This window comes from Mesoplodon bidens (assembly GCF_964165515.1).
Source record: "Mesoplodon bidens genome assembly, chromosome: 2".
NCBI classification, from domain to species: Eukaryota; Metazoa; Chordata; class Mammalia; order Artiodactyla; family Ziphiidae; genus Mesoplodon; species Mesoplodon bidens.
The window spans coordinates 159,973,312-159,998,467 of record NC_138177.1 but is presented as its reverse complement, the minus strand read 5'-3'; the positions used below and the strand labels follow the sequence as shown (position 1 = coordinate 159,998,467).

Genomic DNA, 25,156 nt, shown 5'->3' with positions numbered 1-25,156 from the left:
AATCCTGATTAAATGGGCGTGGAGTAGAGAAGAAATTATCTGCTGCCATAGTCACAATGTAGCTGGCCCCAGGGATGACTAGACCCAGGGACTCAGATGCCACAGGCCCCTGTCTCTGGGTCCGTCTGTGCTGTGCTCTGGCTTCATCCTCGCTCCTGCAGATGGTGCTGCTAGAGGCTGGGACTGTGGCCATACTTAGCAGCTCCCTGATTCATTCTCCCAGCTTCACCTCCAGAGAGAAAACGAAGATCTCTTCCCTTGGGTTCAGTTAGGAAAAGCTCCCTGGGAGCCTCTGATTAGTCTAGCTGGGGTTGTGTCCACTCCTGGGGCCGAGGGCATGGGCGCCTAGTAGAGCTCCATGACTGGACTTGGGGACAGTTCTCCCAAAGAAGGAATGGGCTCGAAAGAAGGGAGGGGTGCCAGGCAGATAAAAGATGCCCACTGTGGTTGAAAGAGGCAGGGGTTTGGACAGAAAGATCAGGGGCCACTCTTCCTACTCTGTGGTGTCAGGGAGGGGCTTTGTCAAGGCCCGTGAGGGGTACCCACAGCTGGCTGTGGGGGTTATCTCCTCAGAGGTGGTCTTGTTCTAGCTCTCATCCTCTCCCCCTTTGCCACAACCTGCCAAAGGTAAACACGTATGCCTGGTCCCCCGCGCGCTGACCCTATTCTTACACCTGATCATCTGTCCCGTTTCCTGTCCACCTGTTCACTAGCCCACTGGGCTAGGTGCTGACCCCGTACTTGGCTTTGGCTAGCCTCTGCCCATGAGAGTGGACCCAGGCTCCGTGTGTACCTGCCGAGGGGTTCAGTGGGCCATCCAAGTCAGTCTACATGCTGAACTCGGGGCGTCTTATGACCTGGGGATAACTTCACCAGATGCATCTGGAATCAGGATCAACCCAGATGGGAAAAGTCTCCCCAGAACCCCGTAAGTGTTGAGTATTTAGACACCTTCTCTCTTTCCACCTGCTCTCCTCCTGCAGTATTTGGCCTTGTTCCTTGCCAGCTTCCCCTTCTCCTTGGCCCCCAGGGAGTTCCGAGACGCTCAGTAGAGCTTAAACACATAGACTTTGGAGTCAAACCAACCTGAGTTTGAGGCCTGGCTCTGCCACTCTTTGCTGTGAAATGAGAACAGAGTTGCAAAGACAGTAAAGATATTTCCTGTGTACCCCTCCCCCAGCTTCCCCTGATATTAGCATCTTACATGACCACGGTCCATGGATCAAAACTAAGAAATCAACATAGGTACTGTACTATTAGCTCAATGGAAGACTTTATTCACAGTTCCCCAGTTTTTCTGCTAACGTTCCCCAGTTTTTGTTCCAGGATCCAATCCAGTGTTTCTCATTTGCCCTGCACAAATTAATCTCTCTCTCTCTAGGCTTCTGGAGGTGATCTACCTAAAGCATTATCATTTTCATTAAACTATCATGGTCACATCTGATTGAGTAACATTTCTTGGCATAAGGTCCATGCCAAAGAGCCTAGCCCTGCTTAGGACCATGTCTTCCCCACCGGTCTGGCTTCCAGGAAATTTCAGATGCCTCCTACCACCACCAATCCTGAGACATATCCATCCCTCAAACACTGCTTATCGATGACCATTAAAGCAGCAGCCGCAATGCTCCAGCAACTCAGCTACTGGCTGCAATGTGTGTGCGTGTGCGCGAGCCCACATGTGTGCACATCAGTGTGGAGTGAGTGAGTGAATGAACTTAAAGAATAAAAGAGTGAATTAACTGGTAAGCCGGTGAGCGGATTAGTGACTTAATGAGTCAGCGAGAGAGTGAAGTGTGTAAAATTGACTAGGTCACGCTCCCTACTCCCTCAACTAATCCATTAAGGGGGGGCATACATTTCGCATCTTTGTTAACACAAGCAGGGGTTAAGAACAGTACAGGAATAGTTACAGACCACCAGTTGGATGAGAAGGATACTGTGTTCATTTCTTATTGCTGCTTTCACAAATTACTGCAAATTTAGTGGCTTAAAACAACACAGATTAATTATCTGACAGTTCTGGAGGTCAGAAGTCCAAAATGGGTATCACTGCGCCGAGGTCAAGGTGTCTATGGGGCTGCACTCTCTCCGGAGGCTCTAGGGGTGAATCCATTGGCTTGCTTTTCCTGGCTTCTAGTGGTTACCTTCATTTCTCGGCCTGTGGTCTCTTTCTGTATCTTCAAAGCCAACCGCGTAGCATCTTCAAATCTCTCTCTGACTCTGACCCTCTGCATCTGTCATCACATCTCCGTCTCTAACTCTGAAACTCCTGCCTTTCTCTGATATGGACCCATGTGATGACATCAGCCCTGCTCGGATAGTCCAGGATAATCTTCCCATCCCCCAATCCTTAACATAAGCATATCTGCGAAGTTCCTTTTGCCACGTAAGGTAACATATTCATGGGCTTTGGGGCCTAGGATGTGGACATCTTCGTGGAGCCATTCTACCTGCCACAGATGCCTTGCTCAGAGGGCAAGTGCAGCACTGATTCCCACCCTAAAGGAGAAAGGGCAGCAGGGGGATGGAGAGAGCATCACGGCATCTATCATGTGCCCCTGCCACGTACTTCTCTTCATGTTGTTGTCGTTATGGCCTGGGATTTTAAAAATTTCCCCAAATTTGATGCTTGTGCCCAAACTTGAGAAACACTGTGACAGATGATATGCCAGGAGCATATGCTGCTACAGTTGAGGGTAAAATTTGCCCTAGGATTCCTGGAGAAGGATTAAGAGTGGGGTGCCTCAACCCTGGGTGCACATTCCCATCAGCTGGGGAGATTAAAAAAAACTTATTTTGAAATGAGCATGGAATTGCAAAGACAGTATAGAAATTTCCTGTATACCCCTCCCCTAGCTTCCCTTAATATTAGCATCTTACATAACCATGATCCATGTAGCAAAACTAAGAAACCACACTGGTACATTAATATTGGCTCAATGGAAGACTTTATCGCATCTCCCCGGGTTTTCCACTAGGGCCCCTTTTTGCTCCAGGATCCGGTCCAGCATTTCTCTTACATGGGGGCATCATGTCTACAGAGTCTCCTCCAGTCTGTCGGCTTCTCAGGCTTTCCTTGTTTTCTCAAGACCTTGAGACTTTTGTCCTGGTCAAGTATTTTGTAGACTGACCTTTAATTTGGGTTGGTCTAACATTTTCTCACGATTAGACCAGGGTTATGGATTTGGGGGAAGAATACCACTGGGTGAGATGCTCTTATTATCGCATCATCGAAGTGGGTGTGTGATATCAGCATGGCCTATTACTGATAGTCTTTGCTTTGATCCCTTGGTTACAGTGGTATCTGCCCCCTTCCTCCACTATAAGGATGTCGCTTGTCCAGTTGGTGTTATCGCTGCCGAGAGAGGCTCTCACCACCTCCGAGGTGGGGGGAGTCCATCCCAGCCTGCCTAAACAGTGTTTTCCAAATCCACCCATGGATTGTGACCCATTTGCAGGTCACAAGATCAGACTGTGGGGTGCATTTTAAAGAAAAAAATAAAGTAGAGGAGACTATAACAGCATAGAATGGAGAAGAAAAGAGTACGTCACACACATAGTAGGTATAGTTTCATAAAACTTCTGTTTCTGAAAACTTTATGTGCTCAGAGACCTTATCTTTACAGTGGGGATAAAAGTACCATGCCCCGACTTGCATCCCGCACACAGGGTTGTCACGAGGATTAGATGAGCTGATACGGGTGAAGTGCTTAGAACAGAGGCACACATTAGGCATTGTATCAATTATTATTATGAAGTGTGCACGTGCATAAATGGGTCATGGTGTAAAATACATTTCTTATTGTAGACTGCAATCCACAAGTTTGCAAATACTGAACTCACATCTCTAGACTGGGGTGGGCAGGCTTATGAGCCCCAACCCAACGCCTGTGTTTGGGAAGTTTTACTGGTGCACAGCCACTCGTTCGTTTACGTGTTGTCCTTTGAGCTACGATGGCAGAGCTGAGAACTTGCAACAGAAAATGCATGGCCCACAAAGCCTGCACTATTTACTACCTGGACCTCCAGAGCACCACCCCTGCCTGGAGGTCATCTCATGGTACAAAGGACATTAGACACTTCTTCCTAAGCCATGTGGCCTTGTCCTGCCACCACCCGGCAGGCACACTGGCCCCTGCAGGCCCCTCTGGGCTGTGTGACTGCCCAGCACTCAGGCCTCCAGAAGCTCAATACCCTTCTACTTTGGATGGATGCCCACACTTGCTTTATTTATCCACCTCTGCTGTTCACGGTGGAAGGTTAGAAACACAGCACACTGGTCAGGGTCCCAGCAGGAAACAGATGGCCACTCCAATTAGAATAATTTGAGGAGTGTTTAACAAAGACGCTATTTACAAAGGGATGGGCAAGGTGTTGGAAAGCCACAAGGGAGAGCTGAATCCTCAGAGGCTAGTAAAGGTGGAGCTCTTACCACCCTCAGCAGGGGGGACAAGGAGAGGGAACCTGGAAGGAGAGTCATTTTGAGAGGATGCCTTAAGAGGAGATGGGGCTTTCAGTCTGGGGATGGGGAGCCAGCTCCAGGCAATCCCGCGGGGAGGGAGCCAGAAGAGTAACTGCCTTGACCTCACCTCCCTCCCTCCCTGATCTCCTGTTAGGGTCCCCACTGGTCAAACTGAAGTGGAAGCCAGAAGGCATAGGAGCCACTGATGTGGTCCCTATGGGTCAGCTTCCCAAGACAGGGAGCAGGCTGGGGAAGGATAGAAAGGAGCAAACCTCAGATGCCAGCGCACACAGCATCGATTTAGAAAGTCTGGTATATTTACTTCTCCCGCAGCTCCACTAGACAAAGGGGTGCCCTGCTTCACCCCGCCAAGTCGAGAATGTGGCCCCAACACCAAAGGACCGTCATAGGTTTCACCTTAACTGTCTTCTCTTCCTAGATCTGCTAGGCTCCGGATGGCTATTCCTGGATCTTATCATCCTGAGAGGGGGTACAAGGTTGTGAACAGAGGCACAGATGAGCTGCTGGGTGTTTTGTGCGTCTGAGCTGAAGCTGATTATCATGTCTGGATGTTAGGCAAGTTCTTCCTCACAACCCAGCCTTCTACCTCAGGAAGAAGCTGTGTCTCATTCATCTTGGCAGCCCAGCTCAACTCCAACAGACAAGACGAGCCAACCTCTGGCCACCGTGGGACAAAGAACCTGAGTGGCAAAAAGCTCCCTAGGCTGAGAATTGTCCCCAGATTAAACTGTTCCCACTGGCCAGACCTCTCTGCCCCCACCACTAGCCCAGACTCCCTGAGCTGGTATCTGGTATCTCACGGGCTCCCTAGTCCGGCCACAGAACTAAAGCAAGTCACTGGGAGGGTCTTTCCTGGCCAGTGGAACACTGATTGCACATCACTGATTTCATAGATGAAACATGATAGGCTTACAGGAAGGAAGGGACTGGCTTGGGTAGCCCAGCCGCCTCGTGGCGAGCTGGGACTAGAATTCAGGATTGGAGACTCTAGTCAATATCCATCTTTCTTTTATGTAAGATGGAAGGTGAAATCGGTTGTGGAGCCCTGGAAATGGCCTTGACCAAAATTCAAAATGTGGTCTAGCCTCAGGCAAGTTTCAGTGTCAGACTCAGTTCAGCTGCTGAGGCCATGCACCCGGACCCTAGGCCCCCCAGGCAGCAGCTCTGTGCAGGTGGGATGAAGCAGAGGCTCCAGTCAGGCAAATCGGTTCAAATCCAGATCCAACCTGTTAGTGGCTGTTTTACCTTAAACAGGTTAATTTTATGTTAATGAGGCTCAGTGTTCCAGTCCTGTAAACTTGGCTCTGTTGACAACCACTGAGTGGTGTCAACTCCATGACCAGGTAAGCAAGTACTTCGCAATGTCCAAAGGTCAATAAATGACACTTTTCTTTTCTTTTCCCTCCAGTTGGAAGACTGACGGAATATTTGCAACTTTTTTCTCAGAAAGCCAGAGGCCGGCTAGCTTGAGTGTAGCTGCTAGAGCTTTGTGCTCTAGCCCCAGGAAACGGGGACCCCTGGGATAAAGGCAGGGGGGCCTCCTGATAGGCCAAGGATTCTGCCTCATTTTCATGGGCTCAGGCGTAATTAGTAAAATCTTAAGGTTCTCCTCCCTTCTTCCCTAACCTCCACCCCACCCCCAGTTTCCTCAGAGAAACGAAGAGCTCAGGCGTATAGGCCAAGGGCTTGGGTTTTAAATTAGACAGCTTTGTCCTGACAGGAACCGAGTCACAGCGGTCATACCTGATTATTTTTAGAGTTACTGCTAAACTCTTTGTACAGGATGAGCTGCCACTGTTCAAGGCAAACAGAAAGACTTCACATTTTATCATGACAGCTCTGGAGCCATCCACCTCCTCGTGTTCATTATTTCCAACCTGTCTTTGGAAGGGATGAGGCGGCATCTTGACAATCGTACGGCGGGGAAGGCAGACCCCGTGGCTTGTTACTACATCTGAGGGATGGAAAGCTCCCCAACTGAGCAAAGCCCACTGCCTCCAGGAAACCAAGGAGAAACATTCCGGGGGGGGTGGGGGCGGGTACTGCTCCAGAGCCTTCTCTGGATGAACCATTATCTTTCACGAGAAGCAAAATTTGACGCCAAGTAGCCAACCAATAAGAGCACCTGTATGCAAATGCCACCAGCACTGGCCTGGAGTGGCCAGCTTGTGAGTGATGTCACAATCCCCTCTGACCCAACAATGCCACCACCACTGAAAAGGCGACCCCTGCCTGCAGCTCTTACAGAGAGAAACATTCACCGCCAGCAGAGCACCTTCTAACTGCTCCTGGAGTGTGGCGGACAAAAGTCTCTGAGTTACTAGATCAGAAAATAAAATGACCTTATGAACATGGGAAGAGAAGTCCAGCTAAAGCCCAAGGCCAATGTCTCTTCTTACATCCGCTTTTTGATGAATTACAGAAACAAGTTCAAGGAGCAGCAGCCAAATACCTACCTTGGCTTTAAAGAGTTCTCTAGAAAGTGTTCGCAAAAATGGAGGTCTATCTCAAAGCACGAAAAGGCCACATATGAAGACGTGGCTAAGCTCTACCAAGCCCGATACCAGGAAGAGATGATGAATTACCCTGGCAGGAAGAAGAAGCAGAGAAAGCGGGACCCCCACGCACCCAGACGACCTCCATCGTCCTTCCTACTCTTCTGCCAAGACCACTATGCCCAGCTCAAGTGGGAGAATCCAAACTGGTCAGTAGTGCAGGTGGCAAAGGCCTCGAGGAAGATGTGGTCAGCTGTGACTGACAACGACCAGCAGCCCTATGAACAAAGGGCAGCTCTCCTGAGAGCTAAGTACCAAGAGGAACTGGGTATCTACCGTAATGCCAGGAAGAAGAACCTCCAAGGGTCGGCTAAGAACCAGCGCAGAGGGTTCAAAAAAACTGTCAGACACAGCTGACAGATCCAATTGGAAGTAAAATGCCATTCTACCGTACTGCCTGTCCCTGGTCTCGTGTGTAGCGTTAGAGGGTCCATCGCTGCCGCTTTGGGCAACAAGTGAGTGGCATGGTGGAGCTGAGATCAGGGTTTGGGAGCTGATCCCAGGAGGGGCTGGCTTTGGGACAAGAGTCTGAAGAGTGTGTGGTCCGTACTTACCGGGCTTGGCTTGGGCAGGCAGGGTGGGGTGGGAATTTCCAGGTGTAAAGAAGCTAGGAGTCCTGGGGGTGGGAGCAGCCTGGTCCTAAGTGGTTCTCCAGGGTGGAGGACCCTACTCAGAGTGAAGTGAGCAAACGCCAGCCCTGCCACCCTCCTCGCCAGGAGGGCAAAAGGCCTGGAGTCCAGGTCAGGCTCCCAATTCAGGCCCCAGCAGAGGCTGGGAAACTGGAGTTGAGGTGGGCCTTAAGGGACTCAGTGTCTCCAGGGATTCCAGAACTGGTCCTCCAGCAAGGCTTATTAGATACTATTAGTGGGTCAGGATGAGGCTCCAGTGGTGGTCCCTAGTCTAGTCACTAGGATGAAGCATGGGGCTGATTTTACAAAAAGAGGCGTCTGACTCTGCCCCAAGTACTATAACTTGGAAAGAACCCTTTTCTCCACATTTTGGTGAGCATCTCCCCAGTCATTTTTCTGTGGACGTAAGCACAACACACAGAGTGGACATTTGTTGCCTGTATGACCACCGCGGCATCCATTCCTTTTCTCCTGCTCACAGCACACCAACTCCATCCTGACCAAGGCTGGATCAGATGGAATCCCCCTGGCTAGAGTGATTGGCTCAGTGACTGGCTCAGTGACGGTCATGTGACCCAAGTTGGTCCAATCAGAGTAGATCTCAGGAATTATATAAGGAATCCTAGGGGAGGATGCAGCCCCGGGGGCTGTTGGCAGCCATTTGCCTCATTCTCAGGCCAAAATATTAGTCCCTTTGGCATCCTGGACCTTTCATTGAAGATAAGCCCACACGTTTTGGATTTTGTCTAAGATAGTTTGAGTTCGGTTTTCTGTCACTTAAAATGAGTCAAAACTTGTCATTTGATACAAATGGGATTGTTCCATCTACTATAACTGTATTTTTCAGGCAATAATACACTGTGGGCAACGTTTCATACCAATCTAGATTGATATGGAATATTTTGAAATGGCTCTTGACTTCTGATATCAAAGAGACTGGGCCAAAATGCAAAATTTTTTTGTCACCAGGTTCTGCATGCAAAAGACTTCCCTAATTCCAGCTCTAAACCCCTATTCCATGAGGGATCTGCATCTCTGTAGCCTGCTGTTATTTCAAATTTTACTTTTGGAACAAAAATAAAAATACATATTTTTGAATAGCCTTTTAGAACGGGGTCAGCCTTTAGGGGGTGAGAGGTAATAGAGTGGAGTGATTTAGAAATTCAGGGTCTGGAATCAGGCCATTTACAAAGGGATCCCATGCGCCAGACCCTGTGCTGGGTACCAGGAGGCCCAACGCGGTCTACTGTTAGGTTCCTGCCCTGATGAGAGGGATGGACACGGGCATAAACCACAGCCCTACAAGACCTGAGGAGAGTGTAGACCGCACAAAGAGCTGGGGGTGGGAGCGAGTACCACCTACCAAGGCAACTGCTAAAGTCTTCACGGAGGAAGCAGCTTTATGCTCCTCGGCAACCTTGTACACATGCTGGCCCGATACCTGCTCCCCCTCTCCCATTCCCCACAGGTGCTGTTCCAACTTGGCTCTGCTTCCCCTACAGCCCAACCTCCAATCTCTCAGGAGATACCCTCATATCCTGCTTCACTGACAATATAGAGATCATCAAACAAAGCACTGTTGGTTTTCTTCTTTCTCAACGCGAAATCCATAGCCATCTTCCCTCCTGGTCTCACGCCTCATAGCCAGAACCCTCTCACTATCCTTTTCCCCACCAACCTCAGGCCCTTGCTCCTCCTGTAAAGATGCTGACTCTCCAGCCTGTAAGCTTGCCGTCCTGACACAAGTGGTTCTGCTCACTGGCAGGACCTTGGGCAAGTAAGTTCTCGTTCCTCTGTCTCAGGTTTCTCATCTGTGCAAAGGGGATGATGCCTGCCCCTCAGGTTGTTTTAGTGATTAAATGATGTAACGCATGCAAAAGCATGTGGCACAGTCCTCAGCACATAAAAGGTACTGTGGTTGACCCTCTAGGGCAGCTGTCCTATGATTTCCCCCTCCTGGTGTTCACACCCTGGTACGACACCCCCTCCCATTAAATGTGGGCAGAACCTGTGACTTCCCTTTTTTTTTTTCCTTTTTTGGCCGCGCCACACGGCATGCGGGATTTCAGTTCCCCGACCAGGGGTTGAACCTGCGCCCCCTGTAGTGGAAGGATGGAGTCTTAACCACTGGACCACCAGAGAAGTTCCCCTGTGGCTTGCCTTTAACCAACAGAATAGGGCAGGGGAGATGGGACATGATTTCCTCTGTGATTATGCCATGGTATATACAACTCTATCTTGCTAGTGGATTTGTTCTATAGAGATTCTTCCTGCTGGCTTGATGAATTAAGTGGCCAAGCTGGGGAAGCCCACGTGGCAAGGAACTGTGGGGAATCTCTAGGAGTTGAAGGTGCCTCGGACCAACAGCCAGGAAAAAAACCCCAAAGCTCTCAGTCCTACAAACACAAGAAACTAAGTGCTGCAGCAACCACATGAGCGGGGAAGTGTATCCTTCCCCAGGTGAGCCTCCACATGAGAACTCAGCCCTGGTTAACACCTTGACTGCAGCCTTGTGAGACCTCAAGTGGTGGACCCAGCTAAGCTGTTACCGGATTCTGACCCAGAGAAATGAGGAGATAATGAACATGTGTTTTTTTGTTTGTTTTTTTTGTTTTTTTTTTGCAGTACGCGGGTCTCTCGCTGTTGTGGCCTCTCCCATTGCGGAGCACAGGCTCCAGACGCGCAGGCTCAGTGGCCACGGCTCACGGGCCTAGCCGCTCCGCAGCATGTGGGATCTTCCCAAACCAGGGCACGAACCCATGTCCCCTGCATTGGCAGGTGGACTCTCAACCACTGTGCCACCAGGGAAGCCTGAACATGTGTTGTTTTAAGCCAACAGGTTTGTGGTAATTGGCTACACAGCAATAGATAACTAATACAGTACTCAATAAATGCCAGCTTCCTTGTCATCTTAAAATAAACCATCTTTAACTTTCTTTCTCCCTCCAGCCTCGACCCCACCTGCTTAATTTCTTTTCCTTTGCTACCAACCTCTGGAAGGTGGCGGACGCCCCCCAGTGCTAATTAGATCCTGACTTGTACTCTGCAGTGGTTCTAGTGAGGCTGTCGTATTTCCAGCCTTGCTCTTGGTGGGCAGCGGCTGTGTGTTACATGACAGTCCCCTCTGGGAAGAGGGCCCACACACAGCTGGACCCCAGCCCTCATGCCACTCTTTTCTGGTTTCCTCTGTGATTAATTATGTGGATGTGGGTGGCTAAGTCAGAGTTTTGACAACAGTTTGCAGCGCCCCCGCTGAAAACTAACTCTATTAACAGTCCTTTATGAAGAAGCCAACAGGAGGTTGTGAATCTGCTGGCTTCTAATGACTGTAATGTAATGACAGTGAAGGGGGAAGGAGGGGAGGAGGAGAAGTAGGGGGAGCCTGGGTCTAAGATAAAGGGTGAGAGGAAAAGCAGGTAGAAAACCTGGTGTGGTACCAGCATTCTACGCAGACCCACTCGGCTGGGCTCAGAGGCCCCTGCCCTCGGGAAGAAGGAGGCTGAGCCTTTGGGCCCATGGCTGTCTTAATGCCTGAATCACTCCACTCTGACCCTTCTCTCCCAGAGCCTTTTCCTGTGTTCATTTATTCAGCAAATATTCATGTCAATCTTAAACCTGCAACGTACCAGGAACTGTTCTAGTACCAGGGAGGCAGCGAGGCCCCTGATCTCTTAGAAATAAACAAGTCAACACATAAACACACCAGGTCATTTTTTGATAGTGTCAAGTGCTCTGAAGAAAATAAACCGGGCTAATGAGATAAACAATGACAAGTGGGGTTGAGGGCACTTTAAATGGGTGGTCAGAGAAGATGACATTTGGGTTTTGATTTAAAGGACAGGAAGGAGCCAGGCCTGCCAAGGCCTTAGGGAAGAGTTGTTCAAGTAGAAGGACAGCAAGTGCAAAGATCCTGAGGCAGGAGTGAGCTTGGCACATTAGACAGAGGGAGGCCAGAGTGACTGGAGGGGTGAGTGAGTGGCTGAGATGCAGTTGGAGAGGGACAGGCCTTGGCAAGGAGTTTATTTTGAAACCTAAGGGCTGTGGGAGCCAAAGAGGCTTTTCTGCAGGGGGATCCATGTGCTTCCATTTCCACTTCCGGTTAATGGTCATTCTAGCGTCTTCAAAGACTACCAAGGCCAATAAGGGGATGCTAGTGCCTCCCAGGTCTGCAAGAGAAAGAGGCAAGGCTGGCGAATACCAAATCCAGGACCTCCTTCCCTTTCGGAGGGGTGATAATCAGGAACCTCCACTTGGTCCTCCTGGGAGCAGCTGTAAGCTAAAAATCAAATGTGGAAGCTGTGAAACGTCTCTCCCTGTGATTTGTTTTCCCAGAGATGGGGGGAAGGACAGGCACGGGTGGCAAAATATTCCAGGAGCACACTGCTTCCCAGGCCTCAGATTTCCATGTGGAGCAGCTCCCACTAGACCGGTGGTTCTCAACTTTGAGGCTGCATTAGAATCACCTCAGACCTTATGAAGATACAGAATGCTGGGCCCCACCCCTAGAGTTTGAGTCAATTCTTCTGGGAGTTGGGCCTGTAATTTGCATTTCTGAAAGTTCCCAGGTGGTACTGATGCTGCTGGTCCCAGGACCACGGAGGAGTTCTTTCTCCTCGCGCAGCCCTGGCATTTACTCTGAAGAGGAGGCATCACTGATCTGCCTAGTGATGTTGAGAGAGAGGAAGGGCTGACCTGCTCTTCCCTCCTCCCCGGGCCAATGCCAGCTGCAAAGTGTGTTCAGGTCTGCTCTCCAACCAGTTCATCGGTAATCAAGGTGAAAGGCTGATCCTCATCCGTCTTTCTCTTTCATCTGCCAACTGATTCTGCACTTGACAAAGGAGTAAGTATTTGTTTGTTTGTTTATTCATTTTGGGGGCTTCCCTCAAATCCCAACGGAGAAGTCGATCCCAGTTGCAAACAATCGATGAGCATCTGGGCCACACAGCCGCTCTGGGATCTTAGAGTTGATTTCAGCCTCCACTAAAGCATGTTTGGGGACAAAAAGGTCCAGTTTCTGGGCCTATAAGACTGAGGATCAGGCCCCTGGCCAGGGTGAGGTCATCAGGGTGAAGTCACAAAGCCCTGGCCCCTTTGTGTCTTGTCATGCACCTCTAATCACACGCCCACAAACAATACCTGCCCTCCAGGTGTGCTGGAGGATAAACGAAATGTCTGGGACATCCTTGTAAATGAAGTCTGATGTGTAAGAAGTGCCCAGCGGATGGGGGTGCCTGCCCTGGTCTCTAAGGGATGGTTCAAAGAAGGAGAGAACAACACACACAAAGGCAGTTCAAGCAGGAGAAAGAGCTTGGCTAAAGCCCAAAAGGGGGTCATGTGACCCTGCAGACTGGCCTTGACCTCTGGGTGGATCGGCAGTGACGCACTGAGCGTTCCCGCCTGGCCATCCCCTTGTAACAGCTGCCTTGCAACAGCTCCCCCTATTGTTGCTCCCTTTCCAGTCCTTTCTCTGCTCCAGCTGGCTGAGCGATATTTGAAGGCTCCTCCCGTCAGCAGTGAAATATTTCAGCGGTTGCCCCTCACTACGGGAGTCTGACACAGGATAATCAGGCCATGGCTGCCTCACGAGTTGCACTGTCGCCCACGCTCAGCTTCTGAAATGGCTCCCAGTGAACCAGGCCTTCTGGGATTCACACCCTTGTGTGATTCCTCCCTTTGAGTGTGGGCTGGACCTAATGACTTCCTTCTAATGCACAGGATAGGGCCGAAGTGATAGGATGTCACTGCTTCGGAATGGACTAGGCTATGAAAGACTCTCTCTGGCTCTCTCTCTTTCTTGCTTGCTCAAAGCAAACTGACATGTTGAAAGCCACCCTGTAGAGAGGCCCACATGGCAAGGAATTGAGGGTGGCTTCTGGCCAATGCCCAGCAAGGAACTGAGGCCCTCAAACAGCTGGCAAGGACCTGAATCCTGCCAGCAACCGTGAGTAAGCTTGGAAGTAGACACCTTTATTGCAACTTTATGACAGGCCCGGCTGAGCCGTACCTGATTCCTGACCCGTAGCAACTAAGGTGATAGATGTGGTTTCATGGCACTGAGGTTTGGGATAATTTGTTACAGACTGAAATAGATAATGAATACAGATTTTGGTATCAAGACGGGGATAGTGCCATGAAAAATATCTAAAAAAGTGAGATGTCTTTGGAACCAGGCTGTGGGTAGAGGCTGGGAGTATTCTGAAGACCTTGTTAGAGAAACCTGGACTTGGAGGATGTTGCTGGTGAAGGCTCAGAAGGAAGTGAGAACACGTTACTGGAAACTGGAAGAAAGGGATCCTTGTTATGCAGTGGAAGAAAGTTTAGCGACAATGTCATCTGCAGGGATATGGAAGGCAGGACATGCACTGAATCAACTTTGTGATCTAGCTAAGGAGGTGTCCAAGCAAAGGGTTGAAGGTACTGGCTGGTTTCTTCTTGCTGCTTATGTGAGAAGAGAGATAAATTGAGGGAAAGGTGGTTGAAAGGAGCCAGACTTCATAGTTTGGAAAGTTCTCAGCCTCCCAAGACAGCAAAGGATGCTAAAATTAAGAGGTGGCTTTGAGCAGTGTCGAGAAAAGGTGGTCTGGAGATAAAGCTGAGGGTGTGACTGTGCAGCCTTTGGCTAAGACCTAGGAAAAATCAAAGGACTGTAGTGTTATTCAGCCACATAAAGGCCCTTTAAAGAGATTAGGGTGGGCCTTACAGATCCTCAAGATCAAACAACAGGGCCTCTGGGAAGCATATGAGCAGCGTCCCTTGGCCTTCTTAGCGGAAGCCCAAGGTAGAGAAGTTTAGTTCAAAGAAATCTGTGGTTGTGGCTTTTGTGTAAGAGAGCGACTCTCAATGAAATTTACAGAAGACCCACAAAGTTTTGGAGAAAACTTTTATCAGAAGAAACACTGTCAGCTTGGACTAAAAAGGACAGAGACAGTACAAAACAAAAAGAGGTCACTGGACTCCCAAAATTCTCAGCAGGAAGCAGGCTGAGGAAAAGTCAGCTTCAAACATGCACTTCCTTTCATGGAGGCAAAAAAAAAAAAAAAAAGGAAGACTCAGAGGGAGAAACCAAGAACTCAGAAGGTGGAGTTAAATATTCCCAGATTTTAAAACTAATCAAGAAACTTCCAAGATATTCCTGGATGGATTTCAGAATTGTTATGGACCAGGGACTATTTTCTGCCTCACATTGTCCACCCCTTTTGAGTAAGAATGTCTAGAGCCATTACCCTGTACCTATCCCACCACTGTATGTCAGGTGTGTGGGGACAGAGAACTTGTCTGTCTAGTTTTGCAGAGCTACTGATCCAGAGTAACAGTACTCTAGGACCTGTACTCAAGGAACTATACCCAAGAGCCTCAACCACACTTGAACTTGATTTAGATGGTGAGATTCTGGACTTTGAGCTGATGCTTTCATGGGATGAGGCTTTTGGGGGCCTTGGGAAGGGGTAACTGTGTGTCTCATGTGTCAAGGACATGAATCATTGGGGGCCGAGGGCAGCTGGCGGTAGGCAGCTTCAAAAGTGACTCAACGGTCTTTGTCTCTTGGCATTCACACCCTTGTACAGCCCCCTCCCCTGGTGTGTGGGCTGGACCTAGGGACTTCCAACACAGGGAATACAGCAAAAGTGACAGTCTGCCGCTTCTGAGATTAGGCTATAAAAGACTGTGACTCCTGTCTTCCTCTCTCTCGGAGTCGCTCTGACGAAGCCAGCAGCCATGTTCTACCCTATAGAAAGGAACGGAGGTAGCCTCTGGTCAACAGCACTGAGGAACTCAAAATCCTTCAGAGCACCCTGGGAATAAGCTTGGAGCAAATCCTTTTCCCCAGCTGAGCTTTGAGATGATCACAGCCCTGGAATACTCCTTGATGGCAGCCCTGTGAGAAACTCTAAGCCTGGAGAACCCAGCTGAGCCACACCCAGATTCCTAACATGCAGACAAGGTGAGAGAATAAATATTGCTTCAAACCATAAGTACTGGAATGATTTGTTAAACAGGAATAGATACTTAATACACCCACCCTAAGGTCCTGCCCTACAGTATTTCTCCCAGAAACACTATACTCTCCTCAGGGCCTTTGCACATGCTACTCCAGGGTGAACTCATCCTACCTTTTAGGTCTGATAAACTTCCACCTTCAGACAAGACTCAGGTCAAGTGTCCCTTCCTCCAGGAAGCCCTCTTGGACCCTCCCCCACCCTCTTCTGTGCTCCCATATCACATCACCATCTCGTTCATATCACATCTTAACTAGTGTTTGTCTTGACTAGTGAAGGAGGGCAGGTGCCTTGCCTTATTCATCCTGGTACCCTTAAAATCTAACACAATGCTTGACATGAAGTAAAATAATAATAGAAAACTTATTTATGTACCTATGCCATGCCTGGTAGCGTTTGAGGCAATTTACATGTACCGATCTTATTTACTAATAAACTGAATGAGGCAGAAACTTTAAACACCCGCATTTTGCAGATGAGGAACTGAGACTCTAGGCAAGGCGCTTGGTGCTGGAAAATGAGCAATGGAACCCGGAGAGGCTCCTCCCATCCTGGGCTTGGCAGTGTCAGTTCCCTCCTCTCTCTCGGGAACTCTACACAGGCAGAGTTGGGCCAGGAGGCCTCCTGAGCACCCAGACACACACTCTGTGTTTGGCATTTCCGGAGAAATACCTGGATCTTTCCCTTGGTGCCTCCAAGGAAGGGCTTGGCTGTCACCCAGAGAGTTTGTTGGGCACCAGAAATCACACCTCCAGCTCTCTGCTCACAGCTGTGCCTCTGGCCCGCAGGCAGGATAAGCGTTTCCCCGCCCTCACACCCTGTCATTACAAACCATGTAAATTCCTCGATACTCATGTTGAAATGAACAGATGCGGCTCTGTATTTTTAATGCATTATCTGCAATTAGCAGCAATGGGCATGAAAGAACTCTGCGGTCCCTGGGGCTGCCCCTGGTGGATGCAGCTGCGAGTACATTTGCGCTGAAGAATCCAGCCCGGCTCCTCTGGCCCACGCGGCTCTGGCGAGTGGGTGAGGGAGCGTCCATTCGCACAGCGTCTGCTCTGCCAGGAAGCAGAAGGGGGCCTGCCGACACCTGATGGTCACTCCACTGCCGACCTGGCCCTCCTGCCATCCCCCCCACCACGCTGTCTAAACACCCTGAGAGGATGTCCTCCACCTGGATATCACGGGTGATAAAGGTTTTTACGGGCATGGGGTCTGCAGTGTGGAGTAAAGGTCTGTGAGAAAATGCAAAGGGGCGCGCTGCCGTGCCCGGGGCAAATGTAAGGGGGTGTCCGCACGGATTTCAGAGAAGAAGGTGCTGGTTGGTGAGAGGTACGTGTGCACACCAGCTCTGTCCGAAGGAGGAAGATATTTTTGGTAATACAGGAGTGGAGCTTTGCTCTGGATTGGATGCTGTCAGGAAGTCAATATACTTCTACCATTGGGTACTTAATAGATTTTATCTAGAAGGTGGGAGGAATGAAGCAAGACTAAAGTTGGAATTGGTAAAGAAGCAGCTGTCACTCATGTTAGCCAAGAGGGAGGGGGATAGTCGGTCACTTTTGTTTTCGGTAATGTCCTTGTTTGTGTCTGAGTTCAGATGTGGTTACGAAGTAGTCTTGTTTTTGTCTTAATCCATCACAGTCGTGAAGCGCTCACATGCCAAAGTCTAGGTGTGGGGTACAGGCCAGCTCCCAGCACCAGGCCAGCCTCTGGTCCTCAGGGGCTGCTGTTCCCTTTCCCAACAGGCCCTGTTATTGTGCCAGCTTACAGAAATAAAGAAATAGAGGCTCAGAGAGTTGCCAAAGCTAAGAAGTGGTGCTGTGATTCCAGCATCACTGGAACTTCAGTGGGTGCTGAGGGACTCAGGGGACAGGAGGGGAAGGGGTATGACTACAGGAAGCCAGGCTGCCCATGAAGGGGACTGGCTACGATGGTGAAATAGAGAGAACATAGGATTTGGAGCCGGAGATCTCCATCTTCGAAATCTTTCCCTGCCACTTACTAGCTACCCGGCCCTGGGCAATTTTCTGGACATCTTAGATCCAATTTCTTCTTTTGCATGATGGGAATATAAAAGTCTGTTTCCCACAGTTATTGTGAGAAAAAAAATGGAAGAGACACAGTATAAGGCACCTATGCAACACTGGGGGACAGAAGAGTCCCCTCCGAGCACTTCCTGTGTGCCAGCCACTGTTCTCAGTATCTCACATGTACAGACTCATCTAACACAGCCGCCCCGTGAGAAAGGTTCTATTAGAGTCCCTGGTTTGCAGGAGAGAAGATGGAGGTACAGAGAGGTTAAGCAACTTCTCTGAGGTCACACAGCTATCAAGGAGCAGAACTCAGGCATGCTGGCTCCAGCACCCTCACGGTAGCTGTTGGATCACAGCCCCTTCCCTTCCCTTATCCTCAACGAGTCTAGTCACATTTTGATGGTGATTGCGTGCTCTGGAACTCCCCTGGTCCCAGACTTTTGCTCGTGGAAGGGTCTAAGCTGCTCGCTTGGCTCTGGTTCAGAGAGCACTTGTTTCCTTTTGGAAGGTCAAAACACTCTCGGCATGACAAATACTGTAGATTCAGCTCACCGCAGCGGATCAAATAAAACAGTACTGCCTTATTGGTATTCCTGTGCCTTTCAGTAAGTAGTAAAGCCAGAGAGAAAAACACTGAGAAATGGGTAAAAACTAAAAGGGGCCCGGGGTGGGGTCAGGGGAAAAGACTCAGTGCTGCAGCCAAAGCCCTCCTGTGCCAAGGCTGATGTGTGGGAAGAAGGCTGCCCGAGAGGAAAGGGGTCAGAAGGGGCCAGTCGGGCCCCTCCCATCCCACAGCAGCAGGCAGCTGTTCAGAGTGGCCTCAGCGCCACAGTCCAAGGCTGAATCAGCTCTGGTTAGTCCTAAGCGGTTGAGTAGGTTAGTAGTTTGTGTCCCCAGTTCTGGAAGACGGGGAGGCAAGGACTCCTGGGCCCAGGGGCACCAGGCACTGGCGTCCTTCCTGCCTCCGACGCCCTCCAGGCCGCGTTCCACCACCACTTGAGGGAGATGAAGTCCTGGAACTCCCATCAACATTCCCTCTGCTGTTTCATGCAACCCCACATCATTGTCATCAACCTTCTTGAGGCTCATCTGTTCTTAATTATGTCTCTAAATCCCGAGGCATTACAACTGTGCGAATTGCGGGAATTTAGCTGCTTAGAGGATTCACAGTAATCGCAGTAATCTCTGGTATTTACAGAGCTTCCCTTTGTAGACTGTGAAAGCCAGATAGACAACATTGTAGTGGTGAGGGCCCCATGAAATTGCTCTCAAGTTTTCTTCGCAGAGTGCCAGACCCTCAGCCGGCCTGATTTTGTTTTGCTCAAGGAGGGAGATGAGAAAAGTAGTTTTCTCCCTTACCTCCTGAGGGAGACCGAAGAGAAGCTGGAACGGTGAAACCCACGTCGAAGATAGGCCTTGGGTTGTGTGCCCAGCCCGAGCCCTCTGCTCAGGACTGCCGTGCTGCCCCTCCTCAGCTCACCGCGGAAGGGGTGGGCTCCTTCCCGCAGCTGTGTATGTTCCAGTTGAGCACCCTCCTTCTTGGTATCAGCTGATTAGACAAGAAGTTGACACTCGACTAATGGGCTGAGCCAACCAGATCCTCTCTCTTGCTAATTCAAGGCAAGAGATGTGGAAACTGGGAGTCAGTCAGTTGGTCCCTAAAGCTAGAAGGTCAGGCAGACTCAGGGATGGGAGTGACCATCGGGGACTGTGTGTACCGCTTAACAATCAGAGAGAAGGGGAGTAGACTAGGACACCTGAGAGAGTTGCTCTGCAGCACTTTCTGTCGCATGTATTTAGTCAATAAACCCTTTGGATTCCTAAGCCAGGAGCCATCCCCATGAGGCCATGACTGCATGAAGGTGAGGCATTGGAAACAACCTGAAACTACTGCATTGTCTTCTGACACTCCATGCCTTCCCTTCAGCTTCAGTGGAAGACGAGGCCAGGTCCCGTTGGTACATGAGATGGGAGCAGCCACACGTCCTCTCTAATGGAGACACCATAGCCGGTACCACAGGTGAGTGGGAGCCGCCCATGGACCATTCCAGAGACCCCTGCTGACCTTTATCAGAAGCCAGCATGGGCCTCCCCAGAGTGCTGGGGTGTGAGGCATGGCTGCCCTTGGACTCCCCAGCTTGAAGGAAAAGGACTGAGAAAAGTCCCTGCAAAGAAGCCATTGTTATGACACAGCACAGCCACCTGGTCCCCGCGCTGATCGGACAGCGGCAGCAGGGGTGGAAGGCAGCAGACACGGAGGCCCTGGGAGCACAATCCAATGCAAAGCCCTCACCGATCCACGTACCTGCCTGAGGCCTGGCCAGGCTCTCTGCGTTTAAAAGACACTCACGGAAGGCCAGGGCTGGAAGGGCACCCTAGGGAGGCCCCAGGACAGCCCAGTGTTGTCACAAATGGGAAAAGCAAGCCCCAAAGACACTACTGAGATGTGACCTTTCCACTTCAATCAAGGGGGTTCAAATAGCATTCGCTGTGTATTGGGCAGTTTTGTGGGGAAAGGGGGCGGGTATTGTTGTGCTTTGTAGCCCTATGTTGCCCTCCCACAAGGAGAAAAGCGAAGAGAATATATATTTACATGGAGTCTGTAGGACTGAATCGTAAGTACTTGGCCTACAAAAAAAAGCACATAGTTACCACCCAGGTAAGCAATGTGTTGTCACTAATTCAGAGGTCCCATTCTCCCCCATCCCCTGGCCCCTCCCCCCACCCCACCACCCTGCTCCGTGGGACACAGAGCAGCAAATCACAGATTTATCTCAGCCGGAGGTTCAAATAGAGTATGTGAGACAGTGGCTTCTGTGAGGCCCGCCTTTGCTTAGCCACATATTCTGTTTCAACCTGCCCTGTCCCAGTGCCAGTGAATCTCTAGCAGAAAATTCATCATGAGGCCCTTGTCCTCGAGTCAAGTGGATTCTGGAAATAGTCTGTTCTCCTCCCGCATAATCCCCACCCCAATCCAAGATGCCATGGGTTCTGTGGGGTTCAGCCCCCAGAGCCCCTGCAGACTCTGTAGTTAACCATACCACTGACTTGTGGCCTGTCTGCCTAACTGGCCTGCTGTAGTCTCTGGTCTCCACTCCTGCTTCCTCATGGGCTAGGAGCCTGGTGAAACCCTCTGGCATTTCTGGGGTTTGGCCCCGTTCTCCTGAGTGCTAGGATTTATCCTTCCCTTCTCCATCAGCCCACAAGTGTCCCTGACCTAAAATTCACACAAGTACCTAGGTCATGTGGCCACCCACTCTCTCAGAATTTTCCTTTTCAAAAATTCAGGCCCACATGAGGGTAGAATTTGCCTTTTTCCTTGGTTGTTAATATGGACAGTTGGTCTGTTTTCAAGTCCTGCTCTCATCAGCATCATCATAGTTATAAGCATTGGCTTTAGAGTGAAAAGAGTTGGCCCTGAATTCTGTCCACACTACTGACCAATGGTACGAACTTGGGCGACTAATTCTTCTAACTCCATTCTTCTGAGCCTCATTTTCCTCACCTGTGTAAAGTGGTTGTTAAAACCTAGCCCACATGACTGGTACAGAGTAAATGAGAGCATACATGAAATAATGGATAGAAAGAACATAGCATAATGTAACACATAATACTAACATGTAACATTCGCTGAGAACTTTGATATGTTAAATTCTGGGCAAAGTGCTTTGCAAACGTTACGTTAGTTAATTTGCACAGTAATCTTGTGAGATCCTATTTTCCCAAAATTTTAAATGAGAGCTTTGAGCCTTGAAAGGTTAAGTAAATTGCCCAAGGTCAACAGTTGGGTCGTGGTTGAGCAAGCACCAATTGTGACCTCGTGGAGACCAAAGATTATGATTTATCTCATTCAGTGTCTTAGTACAATGCCTAATATATAGTAGGCACTTGAAAAATGTGTGTTGAATTAATGCATGGCTCCCAAGTCAGTGCTCCTTCGCATAACTGGGTTGAGAGCTCAGCTTTATCAACTTATTTTTTCTGTCTCTTTTTTTTTTTTTTTTTTTTGCAACTGGGGACACTAAGCTGTTCATTTGTGTTTTATTTCTGCCAGTATTTGTGTTCTTATCCTTAGTATGGCTATTATTGGATTTTTAATGCATTCAAACCTTCTATCTGAATGGAAACATAATTTCTATACCACCTACTCTTAATCAGAGAGTACCCACAGATTCAGCACTTTGGACAGAGCTAGGATTTTTTAGCTAATGGCTGTTGGTATTGTATTTGCATTTAAAAACTATTTCCAATAAGTGTGTGACCCACATATGAGAAAATACTGCATTCCCCACTCAGTGGTTCTGGCTCTCTCTTCCTTTTCATAGTCTATCAGATGAGAAAAGATTGTCATAAAGATTTTATGAGTCCAAGAGAAGCATTACTCAAACAGGATTTATTCAAAGGCATCATTCTGAAACCATGGCATGTTGTCTAAAAGGGAATCAAAGCTCATATTGGTGAAATTTTTATACTCAAATGAAGTCCAAATGTTGCATAAGATCCTCTTAATGTCTACCAAGTGAGCAACTTCTTCAATTTGGTTCCAATCAGCAGACAATTTATAGAGTATGTATTTTCAGCATCTCTGGGCCCATACTTGAAACCAGTGATAAGAGACAAGAATACGATCTTTGCCCATGTGCACTCACACAAGGAGAAAGGTAATTACGGGTTTGGTACTTTCAGACCTTCATACTCTGGGACAAAAAATGTCTTTACGACGCCCAGTGTATGTCAGGCACCCTGCTGAACACTGCAAGGAAAACAAGGCACATTTTCTACCTTCAAGGACCTACTGTCTGGTTGGGGAGATACACATATCCTTATGCAGCACACTTTGTAGTGAGATAAGGGTTATGCTAGAAATAGGTACAAGAACTTGTCAGCTGGGAGCTGGTTCTAGAATTGTGTGAGATGTCCATCATCCTTTGTCTAGCTGACAAACTCCTATTCGTTCTTCAAGAACCCAAATCAGGGAGAGGCCACAACAGTGAGAGGCCCGCGTACCGCAAAAAAAAAAAAAAAAAGAACCCAAATCAAACATCTTCTCCTCTGAATGCTTTCCTTAATGTCCAAGACAGAATTGGCCTTCCCTCCTTGGGGTTCCCACAAAATCTTGAATAAAGGGAAAGTGGGGGTGACAGACACTAAATAAGTAACTATTAAAAATATCTATGTCTATATCTATATCTGTACACACACACACACATTTCTGCAGGGGTAAAGAGCAGGAAATAATTAACTGTCAAGGAAGAGGTGGAGATACTTGAATTGATTCTAGAAATTTGTGGAGAAGGTCACTCCAGATGGAGAATGCAGGAAGGATAAAGGCATGACAGGATGCACGGTCATGATGTATTTACAGAATGGCAAGTAGCTACGGTGGCTGAAGCAAGGCAGGGGAATGGTGGGCGGAGCTGGTGATAATGGGGAGAAGTGGCAGAAGATGAAGCTGCTGTTTTAGGATGGGGTCAGGCTATGAAAATCCTCTGCTAAGAAGTTTGTTCCTCATCCTGCAGGTGGTAGAAACTATCAAAATGTATTTTAACTTTTACTGATTTTTCTGCACCCAGAAAGTAACATATGCTTGTTGTAGAACTTTAAGAGAACACAAAAGAACATAAAAAATACATTAGCACCCCATTCTGAGCTCATGGTGTTACTACTTTTCTTGTCTCCTTTTTTTAGTGACTATTATATACGTATGTGTGTAAAAATGTTAGTTCATACTATATACATTGTTTCGTATGTTGATTTTTTTCACATAATATCATATTAAGCATTTTCCAATTTCTTTGAACATTCTTTGAAACTAATTGCTACACGTTTTATCAGCCACATGTACCACAGTTTATGGAACCATTAATGCTGGAAATATACTGTTTCCTTTTCCCCACTATAATAAACATCACTGCAAGGAACATCCTTGTGTATCCATTTTACAAAGATCTCTCACTATTTCCTCAAGATAAAGTCCTAATACTGGCATGCATTTTTTACATTTTAATCATTATGTACTGTCAAACTACCTTCCCAGAAAACGTTCTGCCAATTTATAATACCACCAACAGGGCATGAAGCTCAAAGAGGTTAAATGACTCGCCTAAGATTAAACAGCTGGGGAGTGGAGGGCTGGAAATCAAATGTGGGCACCGGTATCCACAGGGCTATGGCAAAGCTTTGGTGGGGAGACGGAGGATGGGGTGGCCAGAGGTAATTGAGTCTGTAGCACTGAAACTGACTTGGGTGAAGATAGATGGTCTAATGAGACAGCTTCAAAAGACAGGCTGTTCAACGGACAACACTTGCAATTTCATACTCTCTATAAAGCTGCCTATGTCATGACTCTTCCCACTTGAGAGTGTTCAGACCAAAGAGGAATAAAACACATCTCCCTTTCTCTTGACTGTTACTCCTTTGTAGACCCAGGCCTTGGGCTGGCATTAGTGCACATGGCACGTGTGAAAACTTGCCTGGTCATCTGAAGTATGATTCAAGGAGGATTCCTCCTTCATGTCTGAACAAGTCTACACTAGGCATCCCCTTCCTTAAGCCATAAGGAAATCAGGCACCCATCTCTCTGGGGATACAGCATGTCTTCTCAGTTGTCTCATAACTAAGAAATGACTTGATGAGGGATAAAAGATTCAGGATCCGAGCTCTTTCAATCCTCATACCTTGATCTGCCAGCTGACGTCTTTCTCCCCTCCCTCCCACTCCTTCCCTTCACAGCCATAAATTCAGTAATATAAGTCTAGGCAGAACATGAGGACCAAACTCAGGGAGTCATCTCATCAAAGTACCGTATCTTAGACACTACAGGCTTGAAAGGGATTCAGAGTTGCACTGCAGCTGGCTCCATAAATCCCCACTATGACACCTCCAACTAGTGTTTGTCCAGCACATACTTAACTCCAACAGTCCTCCCGCAGAAAGCTGTTCTCTTTTAACTATTAGATCTTGCACCAAGTCAAGGTTTAACTCTTGCAACTACCCATCGTTTCAGCTTCTGCCAATTAGCTAAACTTTCTTCCCTATAATGGACACTTAACTGCCTGAAAATAGGTGCCATTTTCCTCTCAGTATGCTGGAGGTGCTGGAGCATAAGCGTCTAAGGCTTTGGAGTCATACAGACCTGGGGTTCTGCTTCTGACTCTAGTAAACAGCTGTGCTTCTTAGAGCAAGTTGCTAAACATCTCCAAGTCTCCAGTTATTTCCTGGACCAAAAATAATGATGCATTTACCTCACTGGAGAGTAGTGAGGACTGAGTGAAATGTCAATAGTGCGGCAAGTGGTGGGTGGTTGATAGATGCTGGGTCCCCTCACAATTGTCTCTTTCTAAGTCAGTATTTCTCAAAGGTGCTCTCTGACTTGTTGCATCGAGATGGCCTAGGGTGGGTATTTAAAATGTAGATTTCTGGGTCATAGCCCTAATCCACTGAGTCACATTCA

The 25,156-nt window shown here is 48.5% G+C and overlaps 2 protein-coding genes across 2 annotated transcripts in view; one reads left to right on the top strand and one right to left on the bottom strand.

The window, feature by feature from the left end:
- CSMD2 (CUB and Sushi multiple domains 2) overlaps positions 1–25,156 on the bottom strand; it is a 675,416-nt gene that overhangs the window by 363,776 nt on the left and 286,484 nt on the right.
- Positions 6,829–7,395, top strand: HMGB4 (high mobility group box 4; the record flags this gene model as incomplete). Its single annotated transcript, XM_081225358.1, has 1 exon — positions 6,829–7,395. The coding sequence occupies one exon, from the start codon at positions 6,829–6,831 to the stop codon at positions 7,393–7,395; it is 567 nt and encodes a 188-aa protein (XP_081081484.1).